At 41.0% G+C, this 25,985-nt stretch overlaps 2 protein-coding genes across 5 annotated transcripts in view; one reads left to right on the forward strand and one right to left on the reverse strand.

Annotated features, from left to right (window-relative positions):
• The window catches only part of LOC132386020 (centrosomal protein of 170 kDa protein B-like), a 63,285-nt gene extending 57,752 nt beyond the window's left edge, over window positions 1–5,533 (reverse strand). For 2 of the 4 annotated variants that reach the window (XM_059958318.1, XM_059958294.1), the window contains exons 1-3: window positions 5,439–5,532; window positions 4,395–4,513; window positions 3,943–4,086 (exon numbers count right to left, since the gene is read on the reverse strand). In XM_059958318.1, the coding sequence (XP_059814301.1) occupies window positions 3,943–4,047 (105 nt within the window). In that variant the 5' untranslated portion in view covers window positions 4,048–4,086; window positions 4,395–4,513; window positions 5,439–5,532. Of the gene's footprint in view, window positions 1–3,942; window positions 4,087–4,394; window positions 4,514–4,933; window positions 5,084–5,438 lie in introns of all 4 variants that reach the window. The other 2 variants (XM_059958304.1, XM_059958311.1) reach the window with 2 other exon arrangements.
• A 48-nt stretch (window positions 5,534–5,581) lies between these two features.
• The window catches only part of LOC132404008 (uncharacterized), a 63,161-nt gene continuing 42,757 nt past the window's right edge, over window positions 5,582–25,985 (forward strand). The window contains exon 1 of the mRNA XM_059987943.1: window positions 5,582–7,850. Within this exon, the coding sequence (XP_059843926.1) occupies window positions 7,820–7,850 (31 nt within the window). The 5' untranslated portion in view covers window positions 5,582–7,819. The remainder of the gene's footprint in view (window positions 7,851–25,985) is intronic.

Genomic DNA, 25,985 nt, shown 5'->3' on the forward strand with positions numbered 1-25,985 from the left:
GAAGATGCACTCCAGTACTGATATGGAGGGAGTAACCTATTCTTGTAGGATAGGCAGACATACCAAATTCCATAGAACAGGACCACAGCAGAAAAAAATATTTTATGTCACTTCATTATCATATTATCTCTCAATATTAGAGAGCACGTCCTCCAGCTTAGAATGAAGGGCAGCGGTAAGCATCCACAGCTTTTATTTGTGATAGTACACAAATTCATTGTGAAGCAACAAATAAGGTTTGCATGGTTTTGTTGAATCTATACCAAGTAGCAGCAAAGAGCAATAGAATCTAGAACTTGCACCATCAAAGTGAGGGCTAAAATAAAATCTGTGCCAACAAGTACATTGCTCTACTTGGCCTCAAGCCAGCCTGGAAGAGCAGTTTCATCATTACCATTTTATTTCTTACACCAACCATTCTTGTGAGATTGTTGTTTGGAGCTGTTGAACAACCCCTATTAGAAATTTAATCCAGACTGCCCAAACCCATTTTGTTTGGACTTTCCTGACAAGCATTAGCTTTTAATTGCACTGGTTCAGGCTGAATTTTATTTTAAGTTCCTTAAACAAAAGACTAATTCTTTGTGCTAATATGTACCTCTAATTGACGGCTACATTTAAATTGCAGATTTTATAAATAGGTCTAACATGCTAAATACTAGTTTAAACAATCTTTTTAATGCTTGAATGAAAGATGTCAAGGTCTCTAGCTTTTTCCAGCACCTTAATCTGCTTTAGATTCCTTCCACTGTTAATGCTTGGTATGTTAATATATTAATTTTATTGTAATAACTGGTAGTTTATTTAAGACTGACTGAATTTATTTATTATGAAGGAAGTGCAATTAAATATTCGAAGTTACAGAACCACCTCAGGATAATGATTTTACAAATTGATGTCAATCATTAACATTCAATTCATTGAATTGCTAACACAACATACTGACTATTCCTTCATTCCAGCTGGACTGAAATATTAAAAACAATAAGAAAAAGTTGCAGTCAAATCTAGACCTTGTGCAGACAAATAAATTTAGGACAGCTAAAGAAAGGTAGAACAATTGAAAAAAATACTTTGGTTCAGTTTCCAAGATATAACACAAATAACTTTTCAGAAACATTAGGAACAGAGTAATTAGTTGGAGAAGACAAGTGGATAAAATCCATATTAGTAAGGAAATACAACAGTGTTGCAGTTAACATAACGCTATGACCCTGGTTCAAATCTGCCAGTGTCTTTAAGGAGTTTATACGTTCTCCCAGTGACAGTGTGGGTTTCCTGCAGGTATTCAAGTTTCTTCCCACATTCCAAAGACGTACAGGTTAGGGCTAATTGGTCACATGAGTTTAACTGGACTACACAGAGTCATTAGGCCAGAAAGCCTGTTACCATGCTAGAAAAGTTACCTCATCCCAACAACTGATATAAAACCAAGCAAGAACATCCCACACACAGCACTCACATCCATCAGCATCTTCATGTAAGGACACGTACTCAAAGAACACACAAGCTGTGGACAGTGAGGAAAGGTATCAATGCTTGCAATATGGACTGGGCCAGATGAAAATATGGGCTGAATAATGGAATTTAATGCAGACAAACATGAGGTGTTGCACTTTGGGAGGACAATCCAGGGTAGGACTTGCACAATGAATGGTCAGGCACTGAGGAGTGTGATGGAACTGAGGAATTTAGAAGTAAAGATACATAATTCCTTGAAAGTGGAGGGACAATTAGTTAAGGTCGTAAACAGAACTTTTGGTGTATCGGCCCTCGTAAATCAAAGTATTGAGTACAGGAATTGGGTGTTAGGTTGAAGTTGTAGTCAGAATCAGGTTTAATATATATTCATTAATATACAGTGTGGAGTAGGCCCTTCTAGCCCTTCCATCGCTGCACTGCCCAGCAACCTCTGATTTAGCTCTAGCCTAATCACGAAACAATTTACAAGGACCAATTAACCTAACACTGGGTGCGTCTTTGGACTGTGGGAGAAAACCAGAGCACCCGGAGGAAACCCATGCGATCATGGGGAGAACATGCCAATTTCTTACAGACAGCAGTGGGAATTGAACCTGGGTCACTAGTAATGTAAAGCGTTGTGCTAACCACTATGCTACTGTACACATTGAGAAATATGTTGTTTTGCGGCAGCAGTACATTGTAATACATAATTTAAAAATCTATAAATGATACACACACACACACACACACACATAAACACATTCACACATACATACATAAACACACATATACATATTTTTGTTCTCACTCCTTATGGGTGGCGTGTATGTGTATTTTTCCCTCAATCTTGAGTCCTCTACCAGAGGCCTGGGAGCTTGAGGGTTTGACGACACAGTATCCTTGCTTTTCCTAGTAGTGTGCTCTTCTGGACCACCATCTCAGATGATGTTCCCAGGATTTGTTGGAGCCACTCTCCCAGTCCGGGTGTCACAGCTCCAAGTGCTCCTATCACCACTGGGATTACTCTGGCTTTAACCGTCTACATCCTTCCTATCTGCTCTTTCAAGCCTCGGTATTTCTTCAGCTTCTCATATTCTTTCTTTCTGATGTTATTGTCATTCAGGATTGCCACATCTGTTACTATAGCTTTCTTCTATTCCTTGTCCAGTATTAATACGTCTGGTTGGTTGGCCAGTAACAGCTTATCAGTCCATATTTGGAAGTCCCAGCGTACCTTAGCTTTGTCCTTCTACACAACCTTCTTGTGTGTTGTCAACGTTTAGACTTGAGGGTGTTCAATCCATATTCGATGTATATGCTCCTGTACACAATTGGTCTCACTGTCTTTTTTTTGCTCTCTTTTTGAACTACATATATAAACAATAAGTAGTACAAAAAAAGAGCAAAAAAAACATTGGTGAGCATTGTGTGCAGTTTTAGTATCCTATCTACAGGAAAGCTATCAATAAGACTGAAAGAAAACAGAGAAAATTTACAGGGGTGATATTGGGACTACTGGACTTGAGTTATAGGGAAAGGTTGAATAGGTTAGGACTTTATTCCCTGGAGTGTAGGAGAATGAGGGGAGATTTGTTAGAGATTTAGAACATTTGGGGGGGCGGGAACATAGATAGGCTTAACGCAAACAGGTTTTTTCCACTGAACTAGAGGTCACAGGTTAAGGTTGAAAGATGAAATATATAAGGGGAAACTCAGTAAGCAGCGCGAGTGAACAATTTGCTAGTGACAGATTCGATTTCAACGTTTAGGAGAAGTTTTCATAAATACATAGACACGATGAGTATGGAGGGCTATGGTGCAGGTGCAAATCGATAGGAATAACAGGCTAAATGGCCGAAATGGGCTTGTTTCTGTGCTGTAGTACTTTATGAAAATTATTATAATGCTTTTGACCAAATCCTGCATTATGCATGAGAACGCAGGGACTAAATATCCTTACATTAGTACAACAAGCTAAAGCAATAATTTTACTTTTCCTTAAACTGCAGATGTCAGTCGGGTATGCAAAGATAACTCAGCAATGATTCCTCATTACCTGACATTTCCACCAGCAAAAACAACCAAAATTTATAAATGAACTAATGGCACAGTGAAAATATTTCCAGAACCCTTTATTCTCAACTGAAAAGGAAAAGTTTAAAAGAACTGGCAAAATACAAGAAAATTATGAGCCAGAACTGTGATTTTCATGTACGTGGACAACTGGACTAAGTGCTAAATTAGAATGCACCTCTTTGTACCACTGGTAAACATCTGAGGATAAGTCTCTATCAAGATGTACTCTTGCCAGTGAGTGGTACAGGAACATCCAGAAATGAGCTAACAGCAAAAAAAAAACCCAATAACCTTACAGTCTAAATGAGAATACAATCTTCCACTGCTTTCCTGTTGTTATTTGCTCTCTCTCTATAGATCATTTATTTGAGAATAGGTCAACTCATAGTTAAAATTAGTTACCTGAAGCATTAGTTCACAATCTTCTCGCCCAACAAAAATCATTTCTTTTGGGAGTCGGTGGCGAGAGCCACAGCTGCTCACCAGGAACCACGAAGTGACACTCATTCTTGGTGTTTTGGCACCTAATTTCCACAATTCAACATGCTAAAACAAGTACAACAGATTTGATTAATAAGTTGTAGTATTTTCTCTCTTAAAATTCACATTTTAAAATAAAAATTGGAGTAAAGGGGGAGAAAAAATGTTATTCTTGTGTAATGCAAGATTGATCAATAATTAAAACAATGATTTTTATTAATATTTCACTAAGTACTATAAACTAAATTCAATCATTATAAATCAATCTTCACAAGTCCTCAAACTCTCATATTCTTTAGTCACATATGATATTAACAAGTGAAACACATACGATTATAACAAGATGGAAAGATTTGATATCTGGGAATAATTACATGCACACAATTCTCTTCCAGAGTCTTGAAATACTTAAAGCATAGAGAAGATTACTGTCTTGAAACTAATCTTGGATATCCAGCAATATTTTCCAGTTTGGTTGCTTAGGGAGGAAAGGCTGAAGGAGAGAAAGAAGACAATTTTCAGCACGTTTTGTAACAAAGATAATGCAATGAACACTGTGTACTGGTGGCTCCTGTTTTAACTATTCCACTGAAATCATACAGCGCATTCAAACCATGAAAGTAGGTCGCCCTCTCCAGTTTCCACCCATCTTTTCCAGTTATTTGCCACACGCAACCAAAATAAAACCAGCAAAAGCAGATAGAAACTGCAACCCCCCCAAATTAGCCAAGGCTTCTAAAAAAATTCGAGGCACGAATTGTATGTTATATTCCTAAAACAAACTTATTTTTAAGCTACAGTTTTAACGATAATAGCGGGTCCGAAATTTAAACTGCACAAAAATTGAAAGCTGCCTCGCTGAATGAAAACATTAACCGAAACAATGTCAAAGGAAACCGGCGTCTCTGCGAACCTGCAAAATCTATGATTCTCCAGAATTTATACAATCCTAGCGCAATTGGTATTTCGCTTCATTCATTTAGGAAATCTGGGCTGTTTCAAAAATGAAAGGGGAAAACATCCAAGCCTTCCTCTCTGATCGTCGCCTTTTCCCCACGACCATCTGTCATTAAATATTAAAACAATATGATCTACGAGCAGAACAATGAATTAGGCTCCAGACAACTAGGATTAGAATGAAACATCTGAATGGAAATCCCTCACGGAAAGGCCGAGAGCTCGCCACCACCCAGCCCAGCCTATGACAGGTGATGGCCAACGCGAGGCCGACGCCGCGCCTCCCGCCCCGGGCCCGCAGCCTCTCCGATCGGCCGCTTCCCCGACTCGGCAGCCGCCCCCCGCCCTGCTACCGGCGGCGACAACGCGACCGTCTGCCGCGCTAGGCCGAACCTGCCCGGAGAGGCGGCTGTCCCCGCCTGGAGGCACAGCCGCAATCCAGCAGCGAGAGCCACCCTCACCTTCTACCGGGAGGCTCAGGTACCGCGCCGCCGCCGCCGCCTCATCTCCCGGCTGCCCTGCTCCCTGCCCACCCCCGCCGCCACCACCAGGTTCCTGACGTCAGCCGCCACCTGACAGCGGCAACGCTCCCTCCCTCCATCTGGGAGAGGGAGAGGGAAGGTGCCTGGCCTGGGCTGGCGACAGGACACGCAGCTGCCTCTCCGGAGAAAGCTTGGACCGAGTGTAACTTTACCTGGCACAACATGGTCTGTCCAATATTTGGTGCGCATCGATCAAATTACATGGAGAATTATATCATCCTGCCTGTACACTTAGACTTTACCCTCCAATCAGCACTGTACTTTATTACTCTGGAAGATACTGTATCGCTACGCCCCTATACAGTTTTATGGATACTCTGCCTATTTTCCTTATGTTCAGCAGCCAAAATTTGCATTAGTAATAAAAGAACAGCCAAAGACACTGTTTGCCAGCGGACGTTACTGGGGGACGAACTGTAAACATTTATCTTTCCAAGACTGTGGATAAAGTCAACATGTGGAGTTGAAGATTATGCCCAAGAGCACTGAAGTGCAAATAGGGGAATCCGGGACCGAACTGGAAAAGCGAGATCTATCAGCACATAAGAAGATAATAGGTTGAGCGTTCTGTTGTTAACTCCCTGATGTCAAGAAGAGTTGTGCAAGTATTGCATTTAACCATTTTATCAGCGTTCGAAATAAGAGAATACATTTCTGCGATCGCATTACGCGTTTCCATGCACACGTATGAGTTGTGACTCATCTCCGCTATAACTATTTACCAATTTGAACTCAAATAATCTTAAGTATGTGTTGCAACGTGAAAATTTAACTAATATTTTTGTTACATGGTTTCTTGCTAATAGTAAACAAGAGATTCTGCAGATGCTGGGGGCATCTTGAGCAACGCAGACAAAATGCTGAAATAATTTAGCAAATCAGCCTGCGTAGATGGAGGGGAATAACCTCAGCGGTTTTGGAAAGGAAGGGGGCAGACGCTGGAATAAGGCTGGGGGGGAAGGAGTACAAGCTGGTAGGTGATAGTTGAAACCAGGTTGAGGGGGAGGGTAGAGGGATGAAGTAAGACACTGGGAGATGATAGGTGAAAGAAATAAAGAGCTGAAGGAGGAGGAACCTGACAAGAGGACAGTGGGCATTTAGGAAGGGGAGGTGATGAAAACGTAAGAAGGCGTGAGAAGCTAACCAAGTTGGGGAATAGAAGGAAGGGGAGAGATTATCGGAAGTTAGAGAAATCGATGTTCATGCAATGACGTCGGAAGCTACCCAGGTATGAGCTATTCTTCCTCCAACCTGAGTTTGGCCTCATCATGGAAGTAGAGGAGTCCACAGACAGACATGTCAGCACGGGAATGGGAACTCGAATCGAAATGGGTGACCACTGGGAGATTCTGCTTTTTGCAGAGCGAAGGCGCCAGATTAATAAATAGTCTAGTGTACGTTATTTCAGACGATTGGTGTTTGATATCATAAAATATTATCAGCTCTTTAATTTCTAACAGTGCAGAAGTATTCAAATAACAATTTGTACTTAATTAAAAAAGATATTAGACCGGCCCTATTACGGAGCCGAGTCGCCGGTACGAAACCCCACAGCGAGGTGGGAAGTGGAGCGCTCCCACCCCGCAGGCGGGACAGGGATATGCGCCTGTGCTCTTACAGTTTAGCGTGCTCCTTCCAAAGCAGTCAAACTTTAGATTCCTGGCAGTCCCGTATGAAAGTGTCAAATATACATATAATTATGACTTCAATATTTTTCTCATAATCGTACAGAACAGGAGGTACCTCTGTTGAACCTTCTTGTCTTTTTTAGAGTGAACATTTGTCTTAAAATAAATCCTACCCTGAAATTAAATTTCCAAAAATTGCAGATAATTATTCATTTGAGGTCACAACTTCAGAAAATTAGATGTGTGGCGAAGAATGTGACCTCAAACACATACATACAAATTAAGTTTGTGCTAGAGACATGCATATTATAAAATAGATGGGAAGCGAACAGTGTGGGGTTGATACAGGGAAACGTACTTCCCGAAGTGAATAGAAACAAAGTCGAATTATACAATGTATAATAAAATATTATTCATTTAAGAGATGCAGAACAATGAAATGCAGGTATAACAATCATGCACTTAAAATGCCTTAAAGCATGGGAGTTGTTTTTTTATCTGCTTATTAGTGGTAGTTTAGGACTTACTAGTTCGTTTGGGTATTCACAATTTCCTGTGATGATGTCATGAAGTTTCACCTGGTTATGTATTAAAAAGGGAGAGTCATGCGTTACTGCAGAAGTGTGAGGTGTCTCATTCAGTGCCTAACTGGAGCACTCCTTCGGGAACACCATGTGGGAAACAGAAACTCTAAAGCCAGCAGGTCTGATTTAAGTGACTTCTACATGTAGGTCCCTGAACTGTTTTAATTTACTGTGAGTTAAGTTATTTAGTTCAGATGCTTTGAAACAAAAAATGTTCAAACTGTTTTTGTGGGTGGGTTAGTGTGACAGGAGAGGGAGAATATCTCAAATTTCTCAATCAGTCAATCTACCGCCTCTTTTGGGAAAAGTGTTAGAATCAAGAATGGAACTTGATACTGCAGTCACAAACATTCCAGTTTAAGATTAACAGAAAAGAGTTGAGTTCGGGATAATGAACAATAAATGCACTTTTTGATATTTTGCAGAATGCAGCAGAAGATATGCTGCAGGTCTTTCATCTACTATTTAGTCTATTCTAAATATTTTCATTTATAAACTCGTCCAAATAATTTTGGAAAAATGAGCTGAGTACAACCAGGTAAAGTGAAAAGAATTAGCTCATACCACCTCAGTTTGAAGAGAGTTAGTTTGAAGCAAGCTTTGATGAAGAGAATACATAAGTACAATGTAATGAATAAAATTAGATGACTAATTGTGGAGAGAAAGTTTAACTGCTGAATGTGAGCTGTTAGATTTTTCAGATACTGAGGAAAAGAGTAAATATTTACGGAAAATGTTTATTAATAATTTGGATGAGAATGTACGTGGCATGATTCACAAGTCTGCAAACAACACCAAAATTAGTGGTGTAGCGGACCGTGAAGAAGGTTGTCTAAGATTACAACAGGATCTGGCTCAGTTGGGGAAAGTGGGCAAAGGCATTTAATTCAGAAAAGAGTGAAGTTATGCATTTTTGAAATTTAAACAGAACAAGACATACACTGTGAATAGGAGGATCCTTGGGGAGAGTTGTGGAGTATAAGCACTTGGGGATACAAGTACATACAGTAGTTCATTGAAGTTTTGACACAGGTTGACAAAATGGTGATGGCAGTGTATGACATGTTTCCCTTTGTCGCATGCAATACTGACTACAAGAGTTGGGAAGCCATGTTACAGTTGTGTAGAACATTGAAAAGACTACCCCTGGAATATTGGGTGCAGTTATGGTTTCTATAATGTAGTTAGATAAGAGAGGGTACAGGAAAGATTGACAAAGATGTTACAGAGACAGGAAGGCTTGAGTTTAGAAGGAGGGACTGGATATGCAAGGACTGTTTTCCCTGGACCAAAGAGGCCAAGGTTTAGACATTCATAAGGAATATAGAAAGATGTATGGTGACAGCCTGTTTCCTCTGGATATTTGGACAGGTTCATGAATAGCAAGGGTTTAGACTCTAAATCTTTGATGTTCATGTGGTTCTCAAAGTGGGTGATAATTGTCCCCTTGAGGGCAGTCGGAGTTTCTAAGGGGGAAATAAAGATAAAGGGGGCACTAGGAGGCACTCAGTAATGGGCGGGGTGGCTGAGAAATAGCAAGCATAATTTAAGAAATTAATTTCTTATAAGTATTTAATCCTCGGTGCCTTGTAATTGATCACAATAATCGCGTAACCAACTCATCTCTTGCTAACCACTGTTCTGTCTGACTTTGCTCAAAGCATGTTATAGTTTTTGAAAAGCAATGTGACACCTCTGTATTTGGCATATCATGAAAAATCTGGACTGAAGAAATCATGTTGTTTCTGGGCCTGGCCCGCACATTATTGCCATTCACTATTGTAGTACAGTGTTAGCTAGTATGGTTCTCTTAGTCTAATCATGCAGTGACACATTTCCTGTGACCGAATTCCTGTGAAATAGGGAATGGTGTTCAATCGGGTAAGGTTCAAAATCTGCCCTTTCAAGAGGTCTTGACTGCATTTGAAGGCCCCTTGAACATTTGAAGAGAATGTACTCTGATAAAGTAAATAAGAATTTGGCTTGTTTTCAGTCACAATGTGAACACTTTCAGAAATGAAATACACTTCAAACATATTTGTCAGCACTTCACAACAAAACAGTGATGGTTTGCTTGCTTCATGCAACTTTTCATTGCTCATTGTTAAATCTGAAAACCCACATACAATTATGAAGAACTGATTCTGCCAGCATTAAGGGAGGTTCTGAGTACAGTTTTGCTTAAGTTAACGAACAAAATAATTGAAGTGATTCCTCTAAGTGACAACTCTGTTCAAAGACAAATAGATGAAATGTCTGAGAATGTGGAAGACACATTGTGCAATATACTTAGGACAACAGAATTTGCTCTGGAGTTGAATGAGTCAACTTTGACAAGAAATTAATCTTCGTTTCTTGGTTATGTTTACTTTATAAAAGATGGTTCAAAAGTTGTTATTTGCAAGGTGGTAATGGGGATAAGCTCCTACCACCTATTAAATACTTACAATAACATGTATTTCAAATAGTCTCTGACAACCAAGTCCAGCTCCTGGCCTTCACGTGGGGATTAGCTACTAAGCCCAGCGGAACCGTTACTACTGACAGAAGGGGCAGAGGCACGTTACTGGTACTTGAAAACCAGTCACTTTGGGCAGCTGGGGCTCCCCAGCTGTGGTTGACTGCTTCCCTAGGAGAAGGCAATCTCTGATCTCAAACCTCCAAAAGATACAAAGGGGGAAATCAATATTTTGCGCTTAATGAAATTGATCTTCAATTTCGAGGAAATAATTTGAATCTTATCAAAGTCAGATCAGTCATCTCCACATTTCTAAGTTAACCCTATTTAAGTGCAACATAGGCCATCACAACCTTTTCTAATTTCTAAGCCTCTGAGTTGGAAGAGAAAGAAAGAATATCAGGTGATGATCTTCAAGTATACTGTGTCCACCTGGGTGAGCTACATAAGGACACATCAGAAATTTCCAGATCTTCACTTGATTGGGTAATAAATCCATTCATGAACACTTGTAATTAGGAATTAACAGGAAGGGTGGAGGAAGAACTGATCTCCCTACAAGATGACTGATCTGAAGCTAAGGTTTAAAAAAATTCTTATCAAGATTTTCAGTTGCAGAAAGAAATTTCTGAACGCCAACCTGCACTGCAGAAAAAGGTCAAGGTGTTCTTTATTGCCTTTCCAGCATCATATTCAGTGGAGCGCGGTTTCAGTGCAGTTGCCCAACTTCTTTCAAAGCAACAAAACAGAACGCAAATTACTGAATGAGGGGGTCTGAGACTCCTTCTGAGTGACATTCACCTTGTGTCGAGAAGCTGATATCACTGCATCAAGCCCATCCATCTCATTGAAAGCTGACAAAGTTGGTCTACTAATGTACACTCTAAAATTGTTGCTGAAAGTTTTTTGCAGTAATTAAAGCAATAAGTTTTGCAGCTATTTATCACTGCTTTGAATTTGCAGTTTCTATTTTATTTCACCGTGTATTGTAAATCAAAATTCTCTACAGCTTTTACATAATGGCCAGAAAGGGAGAGTGGTCTGGGAGCCAAGGGGGCAGTAACTCAAAACTCAATTTTAGAGGGATATGGATAAAATGTAGGCTAACATGGTCAACTGAAGGGCCCACTCCCTTGGTGTATAACTCTATGACTCATTCTAAGTGATGATTATGAGTTGTAGTAGGTGTTACATTTTAGTGTCAATTTTGTGACGGGAAAGTTTTACATTGCAATTTTTAATTTTATTCTCTGACCATACATTACAAATTTTAATTTTAGATAGCTGGTTACTAATTGGTTTCCATATCACTGTATATGCGGAAAGTTTTCTTTCAACAGCTAAGCCTGGGATATTGGAATTTCCCCGGGAGCAGTGAGCTAGTTAAATGCTAATACAGTTCTACAAGCAATAGAGCAGCATATCAGCAAAACGCTATTGCAGCGTCAGCAACCTGGGTTCTATTCCTGTTGCTGCCTGTAAGGACTTTGCAGTCACAGGGAGAACAGACATGGGTTTCCTCCAGGTGCTCTGGTTTTCTCCCACATTCCAAAGATGTACGAGGTACTAGGTTAATTGGTCACATAGGTGGAATTGAGCAGTGTGAATTTGTTGGACCGGTGAATTTGTTGTTGCCATGGTGTCAATTAAGAATACTTAAAAACATTCTCTTCTAAGAAACATTATATCAAATATCTGTTCATCTGTATGTTATCAATCATTTTGACTTAGCGCTAACTAATCAACATCTAAGAGTTTTTTTACTGAAATGGAGATGTCTCTTCCTTCCTTATTGGGGAGAGAGAGAGAGAGCCCGTGGTATGTCGAATGCTGAGTGAACAATGAGTACTGCAAGTCTTTGTCTTTGCTGTTGCTTTTGCTCATGCTTGAGTGCTCGGTGGTGGGTGTTGATGCTTTATTTTTGCCGGAGAGGGGAATTGTGCTTGTTGCCGCTTACGCACGGGAGGGAGGGGGGCTGGGGGAGACTTTGGGGTTCTAACATTTAACTGTCATTTATTCTTTGGAGCACTTCTCTGTTTTCATGGATGGTTGCAAAGAAAAAGAATTTCAGGATGTATATTGTATACATTTCTCTGATATTAAATGTACCTTTGAAACCTTTAAAATAGTATGAACAATTTAGTAGTTAACAACCCTTTAAAATGGGGGATTAGTAGTAATATCATTAGCTTTCTTCATCTTCTGTGCTTGTAAAAAAAGAAGTTGAATTAATGTTTAATAGATTAAAGTATCAATGTTCGGTTTGAGATTGGATAATATGACATCACCACTGAATATGTTTTCTATTCATGCTACACTGAATACATACAGTGGAGCATTTAACTTGTGTAAGAATAAGTAAATTTGAGATTGTAGGGACAATGCAATAGACGTAACACATCCTAATGTACAGTATAATCTTCACAAAATCAAAACACTGCAGATGTTGGGTATTCTGGATTTCTGGATGGTATGCTGCCTCCCAGTGTCAAGGTCAGGGACATCTCAGATTCAGTCCTTAGCATTCTTAAGTGGGAGGATGAGGAACCAGAGGTCGTGGTCCATGTAGAATCCAATGATTTAGATAGGATGAGTGGCAAGGTCTGCAAAATGAGTTCAGAGAGTTAGGTGCTAACTTGAAGGTCAGGACCTCCAGAGTTGTGATCTCAGGATTGCTACCCATGCCATGTGGTAGTGAGGCCAGAAACAGGAAGATCATACAGTTGAACAAGTTGCTAAGGAGTTGGGGAAGGAGGGAGGGCATAGGATTTTTGGATCACTGGCCACTCTTCTAGGGAAAGTGGGACCTGTTCAGAAGAGACAGTTGGCACCTGAACTGGAGGAGTCTAATATCCCAGTGGAAAAGTTTGCTAGCGCTGCATTGGGAAAAGGCGGGTTTAAACTAGAGTTACAGGGGGATGGGAACCAGAGTGCCTAAACAGATAGTGGAATGGTTGTGAAGACCAGATGTTGATAAGACTTCAGACAAAGTCAGGAACCAAAGGGTTGAGCGCAGTGCGACTAATGTCCTGAGCTGCCTATGTTTCAATGCAAGAAGCATCGTAGGAAAGGCAGATGAGCTCAGGGCATGGAATTATGATATGTGGTCATTAGTGAGACTTAGTTACAGGAGGGGCAGGACTGGCAGGGTTCCATTGTTTTAGATGTGACAGAGCGGGAAGGATTAAAGGAGGAAGGGTGGCCTTACTAGTCAGGGGAATATCACGACAGACTGGAGAACTCGTTTAGTGTATCTCTATGGGTGGAACTGAGGAATAAGAAAGATATGACCTTGTTAATGGGGTTATATTATAAACCACCCAGCAGTATGTGGGATTTAGAGTGTTACGCCTGCAGCCCCCTCTTTTTTGAGAATCGCAGGATCGCTATTGATTTGGGTCAGGAGACCCAGGAAATGAGAGAGACGTTTGGAATGTCTTGACCCCCCCCCCCCCCCCCACGGTGATATAAAGCCATGGGAAACGACCATTGTCTCTTGGAGACGGAATTGTGTATTGCAATACTGTGCTTCGTGGAAGCCCTCAGGCAAAGTGGGCTGGTTGAGGGAGGGATTGCATCACCCCCAACCTGATTGACATCTGAGACCCTGTGAGTCAGGATAAAGGAGGGTCTGTGGGAACAGCCCCTCAGACGCACCAGAAGAAATGCTAGCGATCCCATAATAGCGAAAGCCGGTGGGAAGGCCACGTGCGTCCATTTCCATTTGCCCCGGAATCGGTGGTCCTTTACCACGGAAGAACGGTTTTTAGCTAACAACGGAGAAATCAACTCCCAACCACTCTCGAAGGATTGACATCATAAAAGGAATGGGCAAGTTTTAACCTGTCTTTCTCTCCAACCAGAAAGCTGCAGCTCTTATATTTTCATCGGACAATACATTATCCCCTAGACAACGATAGAGCTATTCCTTATTGATTATTATTATACCTGCGCTTTTAGGTTTAGTATTGATGATGTATATTATCTGTATGTTTGCATTGATATTATTTTTGTGTATTTTTATCAATAAATACTGTTAAAAGTAGTACCATCAGACTTCAATGGACCTCTATCTTTGCTGGTAAGTGACCCAGTTAGGGGGTACGTAACAATTGGGGTTCTCGTTTCAGGATTTGACACCAAATTGGGAGGCCAGTGAATCGGGCTTGTAAGTCCAAACTTGGATCTGGTTACGTGGGTAGCCAGATGGGAAACCAGCAAAGATGGACGTGGGTGAAGTTATAGAAAACCCGACTATGGAGGCGCTATAGGCGGCCACCAAATCAGACTTGATAAATTTGGCGAAGGGGTTAAACCTCGCAGAGGTGAGGTTGTCAATGAAAAAGAGGGAGATGCGAAGGGCAATAACTCAGTATTATATTGGGAAGAATGTGTTTGCAGCTGAGGTATTGGAAAATATCCCTGAAAAGGTACCAGCTAGTGGGACGGCTCAGTTAGAGTTGGAGAAATTAAGGTTGGAACATGCAATTAAGTTAAAGCACCTGGAAGCAGCTGAGAAGGAGAATGAAAGAGCCGAGAGAGAGAGAGAGAAAGAGCAGGAAAGAGCTGAGAAGGAGAGAGAAAGGGAGCATGCGCTCCAGCTAAAGGAGTTAGAGGTGAAACGGGAGCAGGAAAGAGCTGAGAAGCAAAGAGAGCACGAAATTCAGTTAAAACAGCTGTAAGCAGCTGAAAAAGAGAAGGAAAGGGCCGAGAAGGAGAGGGAGGCAGAGAAACAGAGGAAACATGACTTGGAGATGGAGAAGTTAAGGCAAGAGCAACGAGTTCAGGAGTAAGACCGAGAGGAGTGGTTTAATGTTAGTTGGGAGTTGAGGTTAGTACCTCCGTTCAAGGAGACGGATGTTGATAGTTATTACTTGCTTTTTGAAAAGGTGGCAGTGAATCAGAAGTGGCCCAGAGATCAGTGGGTGGCGTTGTTACAAAGTGTGTTAAAGGGGAAGGCACAGCGGGCATATGCGGCATTGTCCATGGAGGAGGAAGTGGAGGAGAGTTATGACAAAGTAAAGGTGGCCATTCTCCGGAGTTATGAGTTAGTACCTGAAGCGTATAGACAAAAGTTCAGAAATTTAAAGAAAGGGTGGAATCAGACGTATACCGAGTTTGCCTATGAGAAGGGTGTGCTCTTGGACCATTGGTGCACAGCAGAGATAATGGAAGAGGATTATTGGCGTCTCAGGGAATTAATTCTGATTGAGGAATTTAAAGGTTGTGTTTCGGAGGCTATCCGGACGTATTTGAATGAGAAGCCGAATAAGTCCATCTCCGAATTTGCTAGGTTCGCAGATGAATATGCCCTAACCCACAAGACAAAGTTTTCCTCGAATAAAAGTTCCCAGAGTGACCATGGGAACGATCGAGAAAGCCCACTGGCTGAGCTAGTGGTAAGATTGAGGGGGAAAGGCAAGACGGCCAGAGATTTCTGGGCTTGACCTGTTTTAATTGTGGAAAGGGGGAACATATTACATCTAGGTGCTTTGCTCCGAGGAAGGAGACAGGAAAATGGAAAGCCGCAGTCCCTATCGGATGTGCCGTGGTGATCAGTAAATCAACAAGAGAGCCCCGGGTAGACAGAGTACGAGAAGGGTCTGAGACTTGTATGTCAAACGAAACCGTGTCTGTGAGGGAGGGAGACGCCCCAGTTCCAGTACGGATCTGGAGAGACACGGGGGCTGAGCTATGCTTGATCAGCAGTAAGGTACTAGATTTTGGTTGCAAGACAGGAATGGTAGCTGTGAATGGAATAGGCAAAGGGACAGAAATGGTGCCCTTGCATAGGGTCATTATGAATTGTGAGCTAGTCTCTGGACCAGATGAAATGGGGGTGCGATCAGAATTCCCGAGAACTGACATGGACATCCTTCTGGGTAATGATTTAGCCGGTGGTAAGGTTTGGGCAGCAATGATGCTGACAAAACAGCCTGAGAGTGTTGAGGCTCCGCCCCTAGATTCCCAGATCTATCCCGCACGCGTGGTCACTTGCAGCATGTCGAGAAAGGCAGCTGAGACAGAGAGCAGTTTAAATCCGGCCAGTATCGATTTGGCCGAGACGTTCTTACCGACCCTGTACCACAAGGGTTTAGAGGATGGTAAAACGAAGAGTAGTAAAGTGAAAGAGAGTAAGGGAGAGGAGGCAGACCTGCCCTTAGCGAGGAGAAAAGTTCTAGAGGCAGGAGATAAAGATGAGAAACAGATAGAGCTGTTGAAAGGTCCAGAGTTGGACATGGATGATCTGTCTGGTTTGGCAGAACTGTTTGAAGAAGTTGAAAATTCTAAAGGTGTTCCCGATAATGAAATGAGGGCAGTCCTGGATGAAAAGGGTGCCCTTACCTTGAAGAAGTCTGCTGGGTTGGCAGATGAGGTTGTTTCAGCCCGCGGGGTTGAGTTTACTCTGGAAGGGAGTTGCCCAGAGAGTAGCTGGGAGAATCAGGGGAATTTAGAATTTGGACCGGGTACGGGTATTGAAAGCCTGGAAAAGGCAAATGTCTCATTTGAGTGTGTCCAAGATGTGGATACACATGGTACTGAACCTAGTAATGGAGCTCAGAAAAAGTCTCAGGTATTTGATTCAGTTGAAAAGGAATGCAGTCCTTGTGGGTCAGATGGAGTTGGTTCAGTGAAGAAAGGGTTAACCTTGGTAATAGTGGGAAGTGAGAATTCCCAGGTGTTTGTGCTCGAAGGTGTGTTAAAAGTTAATGCGGAGATCAAAAGTGGGGAGATGAATATTATTATTGAAGGAAAAGGGAAATATGTAGTTCCCAAATCGAATGAAGAAAATTTAAAGGCTGGATTAATATCAAAGGCGGCAACCAGGCTCCAGTCATGTCAATGGCGTGGTACCACAAAGCCTGCGGATCATTTACAGTTTGAGTTGGAAGATGATGGGGCCCCCCATGCTATTGTTATTCCAGAATGTGGTGTGAAAAGGTAGAATTTGAAATGCTGCTTGAACAAAGTGTTCGAACTAACAACTAATAGCCTGAAGGGTCCTGAAGAGAAAACTAGCAACTTGCGTAAAATTAAAGAATTGGGTGGAAATTCAGAAGATGTTCTAAGTTTGGGACACAGTGTTGATAAAATAACTCCTATGGAAGGAGCAGGCGAAAGCCTATTTTGCCAGGGTATCCAAGCTCCCCACATGAGAATTAACCGGAAAAGAGGCGAGGGTTAATGGGGACACCATTTTTAAATAGCAAAAGCCGGTTTTAAGGGATTTCGACGAAGCCTGTGAATAATAAAAGACAACCCCCATGGAAGCCTGCCTGTTAAGTTTGAAAGCAACATAAAGATTAGTATTTGCATGAACTTTTGTAGTATACACGTAAGCTTAAGATCACAACTCTTTAGTTTTGTTTGCTGAAGGAAAGAAAAATAAAAAGAAAAAATAGGTGGTTACTAAATTGGAGTCTGATGCTACAAGACTTCAGTAGGGTACAAGATGTTAAGATATTAAAGGAAGTGACAATGTAGTCGGTAACCATCTAGATACCGAATTGAATGTATAACTGTATTACTCTGTAGTGAAAAGAAAAGCTTTTGTATTTTGTTAGATTCTGAAATCCTGTGAGACTCAGTATTACTCTGTTTTTACGGACGGTAAAAACGCGTTGAAGAAAGGGGGTGTTACGCCTGCAGCCCCCTCCTTTTTGAGAATCGCAGGATCGCTATTGATTTGGGTCAGGAGACCCAGGAAATGAGAGAGAGACATTTGGAATATCTTGACCCCTCCGGCGGTATAAAGCTATGGGAAACAGCCATTGTCTCTTGGAGACGGAATTGTGTATTGCAATACTGTGCTACGTGGAAGCCCTCAGGCAAAGTGGGCTGGTTGAGGGAGGGATAGCCTCACCCCCAACCTAATTGACATCTGAGACCCTGTGAGTCAGGATAAAGGAGGGTCTGTGGGAACAGCCCCTCAGACGCACCAGAAGAAACGCTAGCGATCCCGTAATAACGAAAGCCGGTGGGAAGGCCACATGCATCCGTTTCCATTTGCCCCGGAATCGGTGGTCCTTTACCATGGAAGAACGGTTTTTAGCTAACAACGGGGAAATCAACTCCCAACCACTCTTGAAGGATTGACATCATAAAAGGAATGGGCAAGTTTTAACCCATCTTTCTCTCCAACCAGAAAGCTGCAGCTTGAATGAACTAAAGTGACTTTTATATTTTCATCGGACAATACATTATCCCCTAGACAACGATAGAGCTATTATTGATTATTATTATACCTGCACTTTTAGATTTAGTTTTGACGACATATATTTGTATGTTTGCATTGATATTTTTGTGTATTTTTATCAATAAATACTGCTTAAAAATAGTACCATCAGACTTCAACAGACCTCTCTATCTTTGCTGGTAAGTGACCCAGTTACAAGGTACGTAACAAGAGGAACAAATCTGTAGAGATATCACAGACCATTGCAAGAAACAGAAGGTTGTTAAAGTAGCAACTTACACAAATTGCTGTAAGAACTCAGCAAGCCAGGCAGCATCTAGGAAGAGAGCACAGTCTATGTTTTGGGCTGAAAAATTGACTATACTCTTTTCCTAGATGCTGCCTGGCCTGCTGAGTTCCTCCAGCATTTTGTGTGTGTTGCTTGGATTTCCAGCATCTGTAGATTTTCTCTTGTTTGAGGTTGTTATAGTAGGTGATTTTATCTTTCCACATGTTGACTGGAACTTCCATACCAATAAAGGACTAGATGCAATGGAGTTTGTCAAATGTGTTCAGGAGTATTTCCTTAATCAGGTCATAGAAGTCCCAAGGAGAGAGTGTGCAATACTTGATCTCCTAATTGGGAATGAGACAGGGTAGGTGACAGAAGTTTGTGTAGGGGAACATTTTGCATCCAGTGATCAGAATGTCATTAGTTTCAAAGTTAATATGGAAAAAAAAATAGGTCTGCTCTGTGGGTTGAGATTCTAAATTGAAAAAAAAAGCCAAATTTGATTATATAGGAAAGTATCTGGCAAGTGTGGATTGAGAAAAGCTGTTTTTTGGCAAAGGTGTACCTGGGAGATCTTCAAAAATATAATTTTGAGAGTACAAAGCTTGTATGAGCCTCTTAGAATAAAAGATAAAAATAACATGCTTATGGAATCTTGGTTTTCGAGGCTCTGGTTAAGAAAAAAAACAGGTGCTTTGCAGGTATGGGGAGGTAGGAACAAACAAGATACTTATGGAGTATAAGAAATGCAAGAGAACACAAGAAAAAAAAAACCAGGAGAGCTTAAAGATGACATGAGGTTACCGTAGCCGACAAGGTGAGGTAGAATCCTAAGGAATTCCACAGATATGTTAAGAGCAAGAAGATTGCAAGGGTCAAATTTTTTTCTCTGGAAGATTGGAATGGAGCCATAAGAAATAGGGGAGATCTGTACTTACTCAGGAGATGGACACAGTGTCTATAGAAGTGAGGCAAAGCAGCAGCGAGTTCATGGGCACTTTTACAGATTACAGAGGCGGAGGACGTGCTTGCTGTCTTGAGGCAAATTAGGATGGATAAATCCCCAGGGCCTGACAAGGTGTCCCCTCAGATTCCCTCAGAAAGTGCAGAAATTTCAGGGGCCCTAGCAGAGATATTTAAATCATTCTTCACAACAGGTGGGGTACCAGAGGATTGGAGGATAACTAATGTTGTCTCCAGGAAATTATAAGCTGGTGAGCCTGATATCAGTAGTGGGAAAGTTATTGCAAGGTATTCTAAGGGACTAGACTTATGAGTACATGGATAGACATGGACTGATTAGGGATGGTCATCATGCTTTTGTGCATCTAACCAAGAGTTTTTCGAGGAAGTTACTAGGTATGTTGATGAAGGCACAGCAGTGGATGTTGTTTATGTGGACTGTGGCAAGACATTTAACAAGGTCCCATTGGGAGGTTGGTCAAGAAGGTTCAGCTGCTTTGCATTCAAGATGGGGAAGTAAACTGGATTAGACATTGGCTCTGTGGGAGAAGCCAGAGAGTGGCAGTAGATGGTTGTCTCTCTGACTGGAGGCCTGTGACCTCCAATCTTGTGGGCATAGTGGACAACAAGAAAGACTATCAGAGCTTGCAGCAAGATCTGGACTAGGTGGAAAAATGGGCTGAAAAGTGGCAGGTTCAATTTAATGTAGATAGTGCAAGATGTTACACTTCAGTAGGACTAACCGGGGTAGGTCTTACACAGTGAATAGTATGGCACTATGGTAGAACAAAGGGATCTTGGAATACAGGTCCATAATTTTTTGTAAGTAGTGTCACAAGTAGATAGGGTCATAAAGAAAGCTTTTGAAACATTGAATTTCTTAAATCAAAGTACTGTATTGAGTACAGGAGATGGGATATTATGTTGAATTTGTATGAGACGTTAGTGAGGCCTAATTTGGAGTACTGTGTGCTGTTTTGGTCACCTACCTACAGGAAAGATGCAACTCAGGTTGAAAGAGTACAGAGAAAATTTACAAGGATTCTGCTGGAGGACCGTGGTTATAAGATTGAAGATTGAAGTTATAGGTTAGGACTTTATTCCTTGGAAGATGAAGATTGAGGAGAGATTTGCTGGAGGTATACAAAATAATTGCCTTTCAAGGTCCAACCCTGCATCCCCATGGTGAAAAGTGGAATGGGTAATGCTGACCAACAGCTCTGGTGAAGCAGTACAATGGATACAGTGGAGTACAGAAACATTGAGCTCCAATCATTACCATCGACATGGGTGATGGAGAAGGGAGGTCATCGATGGCCTTTGCTCCACTGGGAGCTAGGGTCCCAAGATGAAGACACAAAATTACGAGGGATATGGATAGAGAAAACACGAGCAGTCTTTTTACACCAAGGTTGGGCAGGACTACAACCAGAGGTCATGGGATAAGGTGAACTGTTTAAGGGAAACATGAGGGGACGTGCTCTCTTCACACTGTTGCTGTTGGCAAGGAGGTACAGAAGTCTGAAGGCACACACTCATCAGTTCAGGAACAGCTTCTTCCCCTCTGCCATCCGATTTCTAAATGGACATCAAACCCACGAACACTACCTCACTACTTTTTTTTAATGTTTGTTATTTTGCTCTACTTATTTTAACAGCAATTTAATATACATATACTTATTGTACTCGATTGTTTGTCTCTATACTCCTTTATCATGCATTTCCTTGTACTGCTGCCATAAAGCTAATAAATTTCACGACATATGCCGGTGATATTAAACCTAAACCTGATTCTGATTCTGAACAACTTCTCTCAGAGCATGGTGAGAGTGTTGAACAAGCTGGCAGCGTAAGTGATGCATGCGAGCTCGATTTCAACATTTAAGAGAAATTTGGATGTTTACGGGTGGCAGAGGTTTGGAGAGCAATGATCCTGGTGCAGCTCAATGGGACCAGGCAATTTAAATAGTTCAGCATGGTCTATGGGCCAAGGGGCCTTTTACTGAGCTGTATTTCTTTATCACACTATCTGAAAATAAAATCTGCAAAAATGATAGAAATTTTAGAAAATCATGGAGGTTTTGTAGAGAACCAAAGTTTTTCATATATATTGACAAAATAATCAGAACTGAACCTAAAGTAATGGTCCATTTTTCTTTCCACAAGTGCTATCTGACATCTCTTTAATTTTTATTGTCGTCCTGGGAAACGCTGATGGAATTAACAAAAAGAAATTAAATATCTTCATTGTTTGGAGATTGTAGATTGGAATGAACCAAAACACAAGGATTTCATTATATAGGCAGATAGAAATTTAATGTAAATAGGACCTGTTATATGTACCATTTGTCAGTTGAACCATGTCAGAAAGCATTCTTTGGTTATAATTATGACTTCTAGATTAATTATATTGGACAACAAATTTCTTTTGAAAGTGTTTGTTTCACAGAATTTTTTTGTTTATGATAGACCACTTGATGTTGAACGTAAATATATTTCAGACTACTTGTATCATGTAGGAATTTAGAGAAGCAAGATATTAACTTTCATTGAATATATTGTGTTTAGTTGCATAACGGTGCTGATACTTTGCTATAGCTCAACTAAGTTAGAAATGTTTTGTTGATGAGTTTTGTTTGTACTCGGTGTCTGTTGCACAAGTGTTCAACAATAATTAGCCAGCACTGATCCAGTTGCCCTGATACCATTTCTCCATAACCACAAATGTCCTGGTGAAACCTCTCACTATGCTCTTTACTGACAGTGCCAAGATTTGTGCGGAAGAAGTCTAAATGGGAATGCAGAAAATGAATATTTAGTGACATGTCATGTTTCATGGTTTTGAAGGCTTGAAGCATGTTGTCAACCAGCTGCACTTAGTTTGGTGCTCTGTAGTTGCCAAGAAAATTTTCAACATCTTTGAAAGCCTTTCATGCAAATTTTTTTCCAGTCCCGCTAGAAGTTCTTCGAATTGCCTGTCATTGATCGCCTGTTTGATTTGTTCATGAAACCCGATTTCCCCCTGGATCAATAAAGTATGTCTGTCTGTCTGTAAACCAAAAAATGTCTTCCTTATTCTGATATCAATTATTCGGACTTGAATTATGGGATGAAATAACAAATAAAGACAATTTCAGAAGAATGGTGCATGATAGGGAAATTTCATGGTGATTTTCATGATCAGTAGCCTAAAATCCACAAGATAAACTGAAAAGTATTCAGGAAGCAACAGTTTTGTTGTTCAGTGTTATTTAGTAACAACAGAGTACAGAACAGAAAAGCACATGTCCTTTGGCCCATGATGTTGTGTCAACTTTTTAAATCAACTTTTAAGATCAGTGTAACCCTGCCCCCCCACATAGCCCTCCATTTTTCTTTCTTTCATGTGCCTATCTACGTCTGTTAAATGTCTCTAATATATCTAACTCACCGTCACCTCTAGCAGTTCCAAGCACCCAGAACTGAGTAAAGAAAGCTACTTCTGACATTATCCTTATACTTTCCTTCAATCACCTTATAAATTATGACCCCTGATGTTAGCCATTCCTGCCCAGGGAAAAAGGCACCTGCTGTTCACTGTATCAATGCCTCCTATCATCTTATGCACCTCTATCAAGTCATTTCTCATCCTCTTTTCTCCAAAGAGAAAAGACTGAGCTTGCTCAATCTTTCCTTATAAGACATGATCTCTAATTCAAACAACATCCTAGTAAAACTCCACTGCACCCTCTCTAAAGCATCCAGATCTTTCCTGTAATGAGACAACCAGAAATTAATACGATACTCCATGTGTGGTCTAACCAGAGTTTTAAAGAACATTAAATCTTGGCTCTTGAACTCAATCTCCTGACTAATGACCAACGCACCAGATGCATGCTTAACCACCTTAACAACTTGCATGACAATGTTGAGGGATCCATTGGTGTGGACCCCAAGATCCCTCTGTCCCTACACACTGCTAAGAATCCTGCCATTAACCCTGTACTCTGCCTTCAAGTTCATCTTTCTAAAGTTTCCTCACTTTTCCAGATTGAACTTCATCTTACACTTCTCAGCTGAGCTCTGGAGTCTATCAATATCCCATTGTAACCTATGACAATCTTCAACACTAACCTTAATGTCATCTGCAAATTTATTAACCCACTCTTCCACTTCCTCATCCTCGTCATTTATAAAGAGCAGGGGTCCCAGAACAGATCCTTGTGTAACACCATTGGTGATCAATCCTCAGGAAGAATATGCTCCATCTACAACCACTCGATGCCTACTGCAGGTGTCTATTCTGAATCCATGGAGCCATGTTTTCCTGGATCCTATGCTTCCTGAGCCTAAACAAAGCCATTCTGACTATCCCGAATCAGATGATGCTTCTCCAAATGCTCTTAAATCCTGTCTTTAAGTATCCTGTCTAATAGTTTACCTACTCCTGTGGCCAATGAGGTTGCAAAGATCATCACCAAAGGCACAGCAATCTTTACCCTCACTTCTCATAATTTGGGGTAGACCCCTTCCATTTTTTGGTTTTGTCTATCCTAATGTTTTTCAAAAGTTCCAGCACATCCTCTTTCTTAATCTTGACATGTCCAGCATATTGGCCTGTTCTATGCTGTTCTCAAATTTGTCATAATCCCTCTTACTGGTGAGTAATGAAGGTAAGCATTCAATATGGACCACCCCAGGCACGTTTCCACTTTATTTGCTGATTGGTCCTACCCTCACTCTCATCACCCTCCTGTTCTTTATGTGTATCTATAACACCTTGGGGTTTTCCTTAATCCTACTCCCCAAAAGCCTTCTCCTGTCCTCTTTTAGCTATCTTATGTCCATTCCTCAATACCGTATAACTCTCACAAGCCCTCTATGATCCTCAGTTCCTAAACCTGAAGTGTGCTTCTTTCTTCCTCTTGACTAGGTGCTCCATATCTCTGTCAACCAGGATTCCTTCAACCGATCATTCTTTCCCAGTCTCAATGGAATAAACCTATTCAGAACCCCATACCTGTGCTCCCTAAACAACCTCCACATTTCTGATGGGCATTTCTCCAAACACATCTTTTTCCAATTTATGCTCACGAGTTCTTTCATAATAGCATAATAATTCACCCCCCTCCCACTGTTAAATACTTTCTTTCATACCATTTGCTTCTATTCCTGTCCAAGGCCATGGTAAAGGTCAGGGAGTTGTGGTCACTGTCTCTGAAATGCTCAACAACTAATACAAAGTAGATCAGTCACCTGACCAGCTTCATTGTCCACTAATAGGTCCCATATGGCTTCTCCTTTAGTTGGCCACACAACTTCCTGGACATACCAGATAAATTCCATTCCATCTAAATCTTCTGCACTACAGAAGTAGCAATTAATATTAGGGAAGTTGAAGTCAACAATGACAACAATGCTGTTGTTTTTGCAACTTTTCAAAATCTACCTCCCGATCTGCTCCTCAGTGTCTCTGTCGCTATTAGACTGTCAATAGAACAATCTGAATAGAGTGATTTCTCCCTTCCTAGTTCAAACTTCTACCCACTTCCACTCAGTAAATGTTCTCTCCTCGATGTCCTCCCTTTCTGCAGCTGTGATACTAGATCAGCAATGCCACTCCCCCACCTCTTTCACCTTCCTCCGTGCATTTTGAAATATCTAAACCTCGGAACATTGATCAGCCATTCCTACCCTTATGACAGACATAACATAGCAGTTCCATGTACAGTACTGATCTATGCACTAAGCTCATTGGCCTTGTTCCCGATAATTCTCTCATTAAAATAGACACATTTCAACCCATCCAATTGATTGCTCTCCCGCCCTATCCACTGCCTGTTTCACCTCACGGACTCTCTACACATTGAATCTAACTTTACAGCAACTGCTCCGACCGCTGACCTCTTCCTCTGGTTCCTGTCCCAAAAAGTGTCATTATATTTGCAAGGAGTTATTTATTAACCATTTCCTCTCCTATGTTGTGTGGTGTTGCCTATGCAGCTAGCTGAGAGCTGCAACTATAGCCCATAATGCAAGTAGATTGAGTTCCACTGAAAAAAAAACTAACTAAATGTAGCAAACCTATGGTAGAGTTTGAGGGGGTAATGGGCAGGGAAAGATGAGATACTCATTGCTACATGGAATGTTGGAAGTCAAGGAAATTTTTTATTGATGTGATAGTGGTTATCATGCATTTTTGGCCTTGTATCTCGTAAAGCCAAAACAGTTTTCCCAAGCAAAGTCCTTCATAATTTTTAAGAACATTGTTAGGTATCTTAATTTCTGTTCCACAGAAATGGACCATCGTTTGTTTATTTTTTCCCCAAACAAGTTGGATATTATTTCTAAATAATTCTTAAATACGAGTATTCATCCATTTTATA

This window comes from Hypanus sabinus, chromosome 2 (genome assembly GCF_030144855.1).
Source record: "Hypanus sabinus isolate sHypSab1 chromosome 2, sHypSab1.hap1, whole genome shotgun sequence".
NCBI lineage: Eukaryota > Metazoa > Chordata > Chondrichthyes > Myliobatiformes > Dasyatidae > Hypanus > Hypanus sabinus.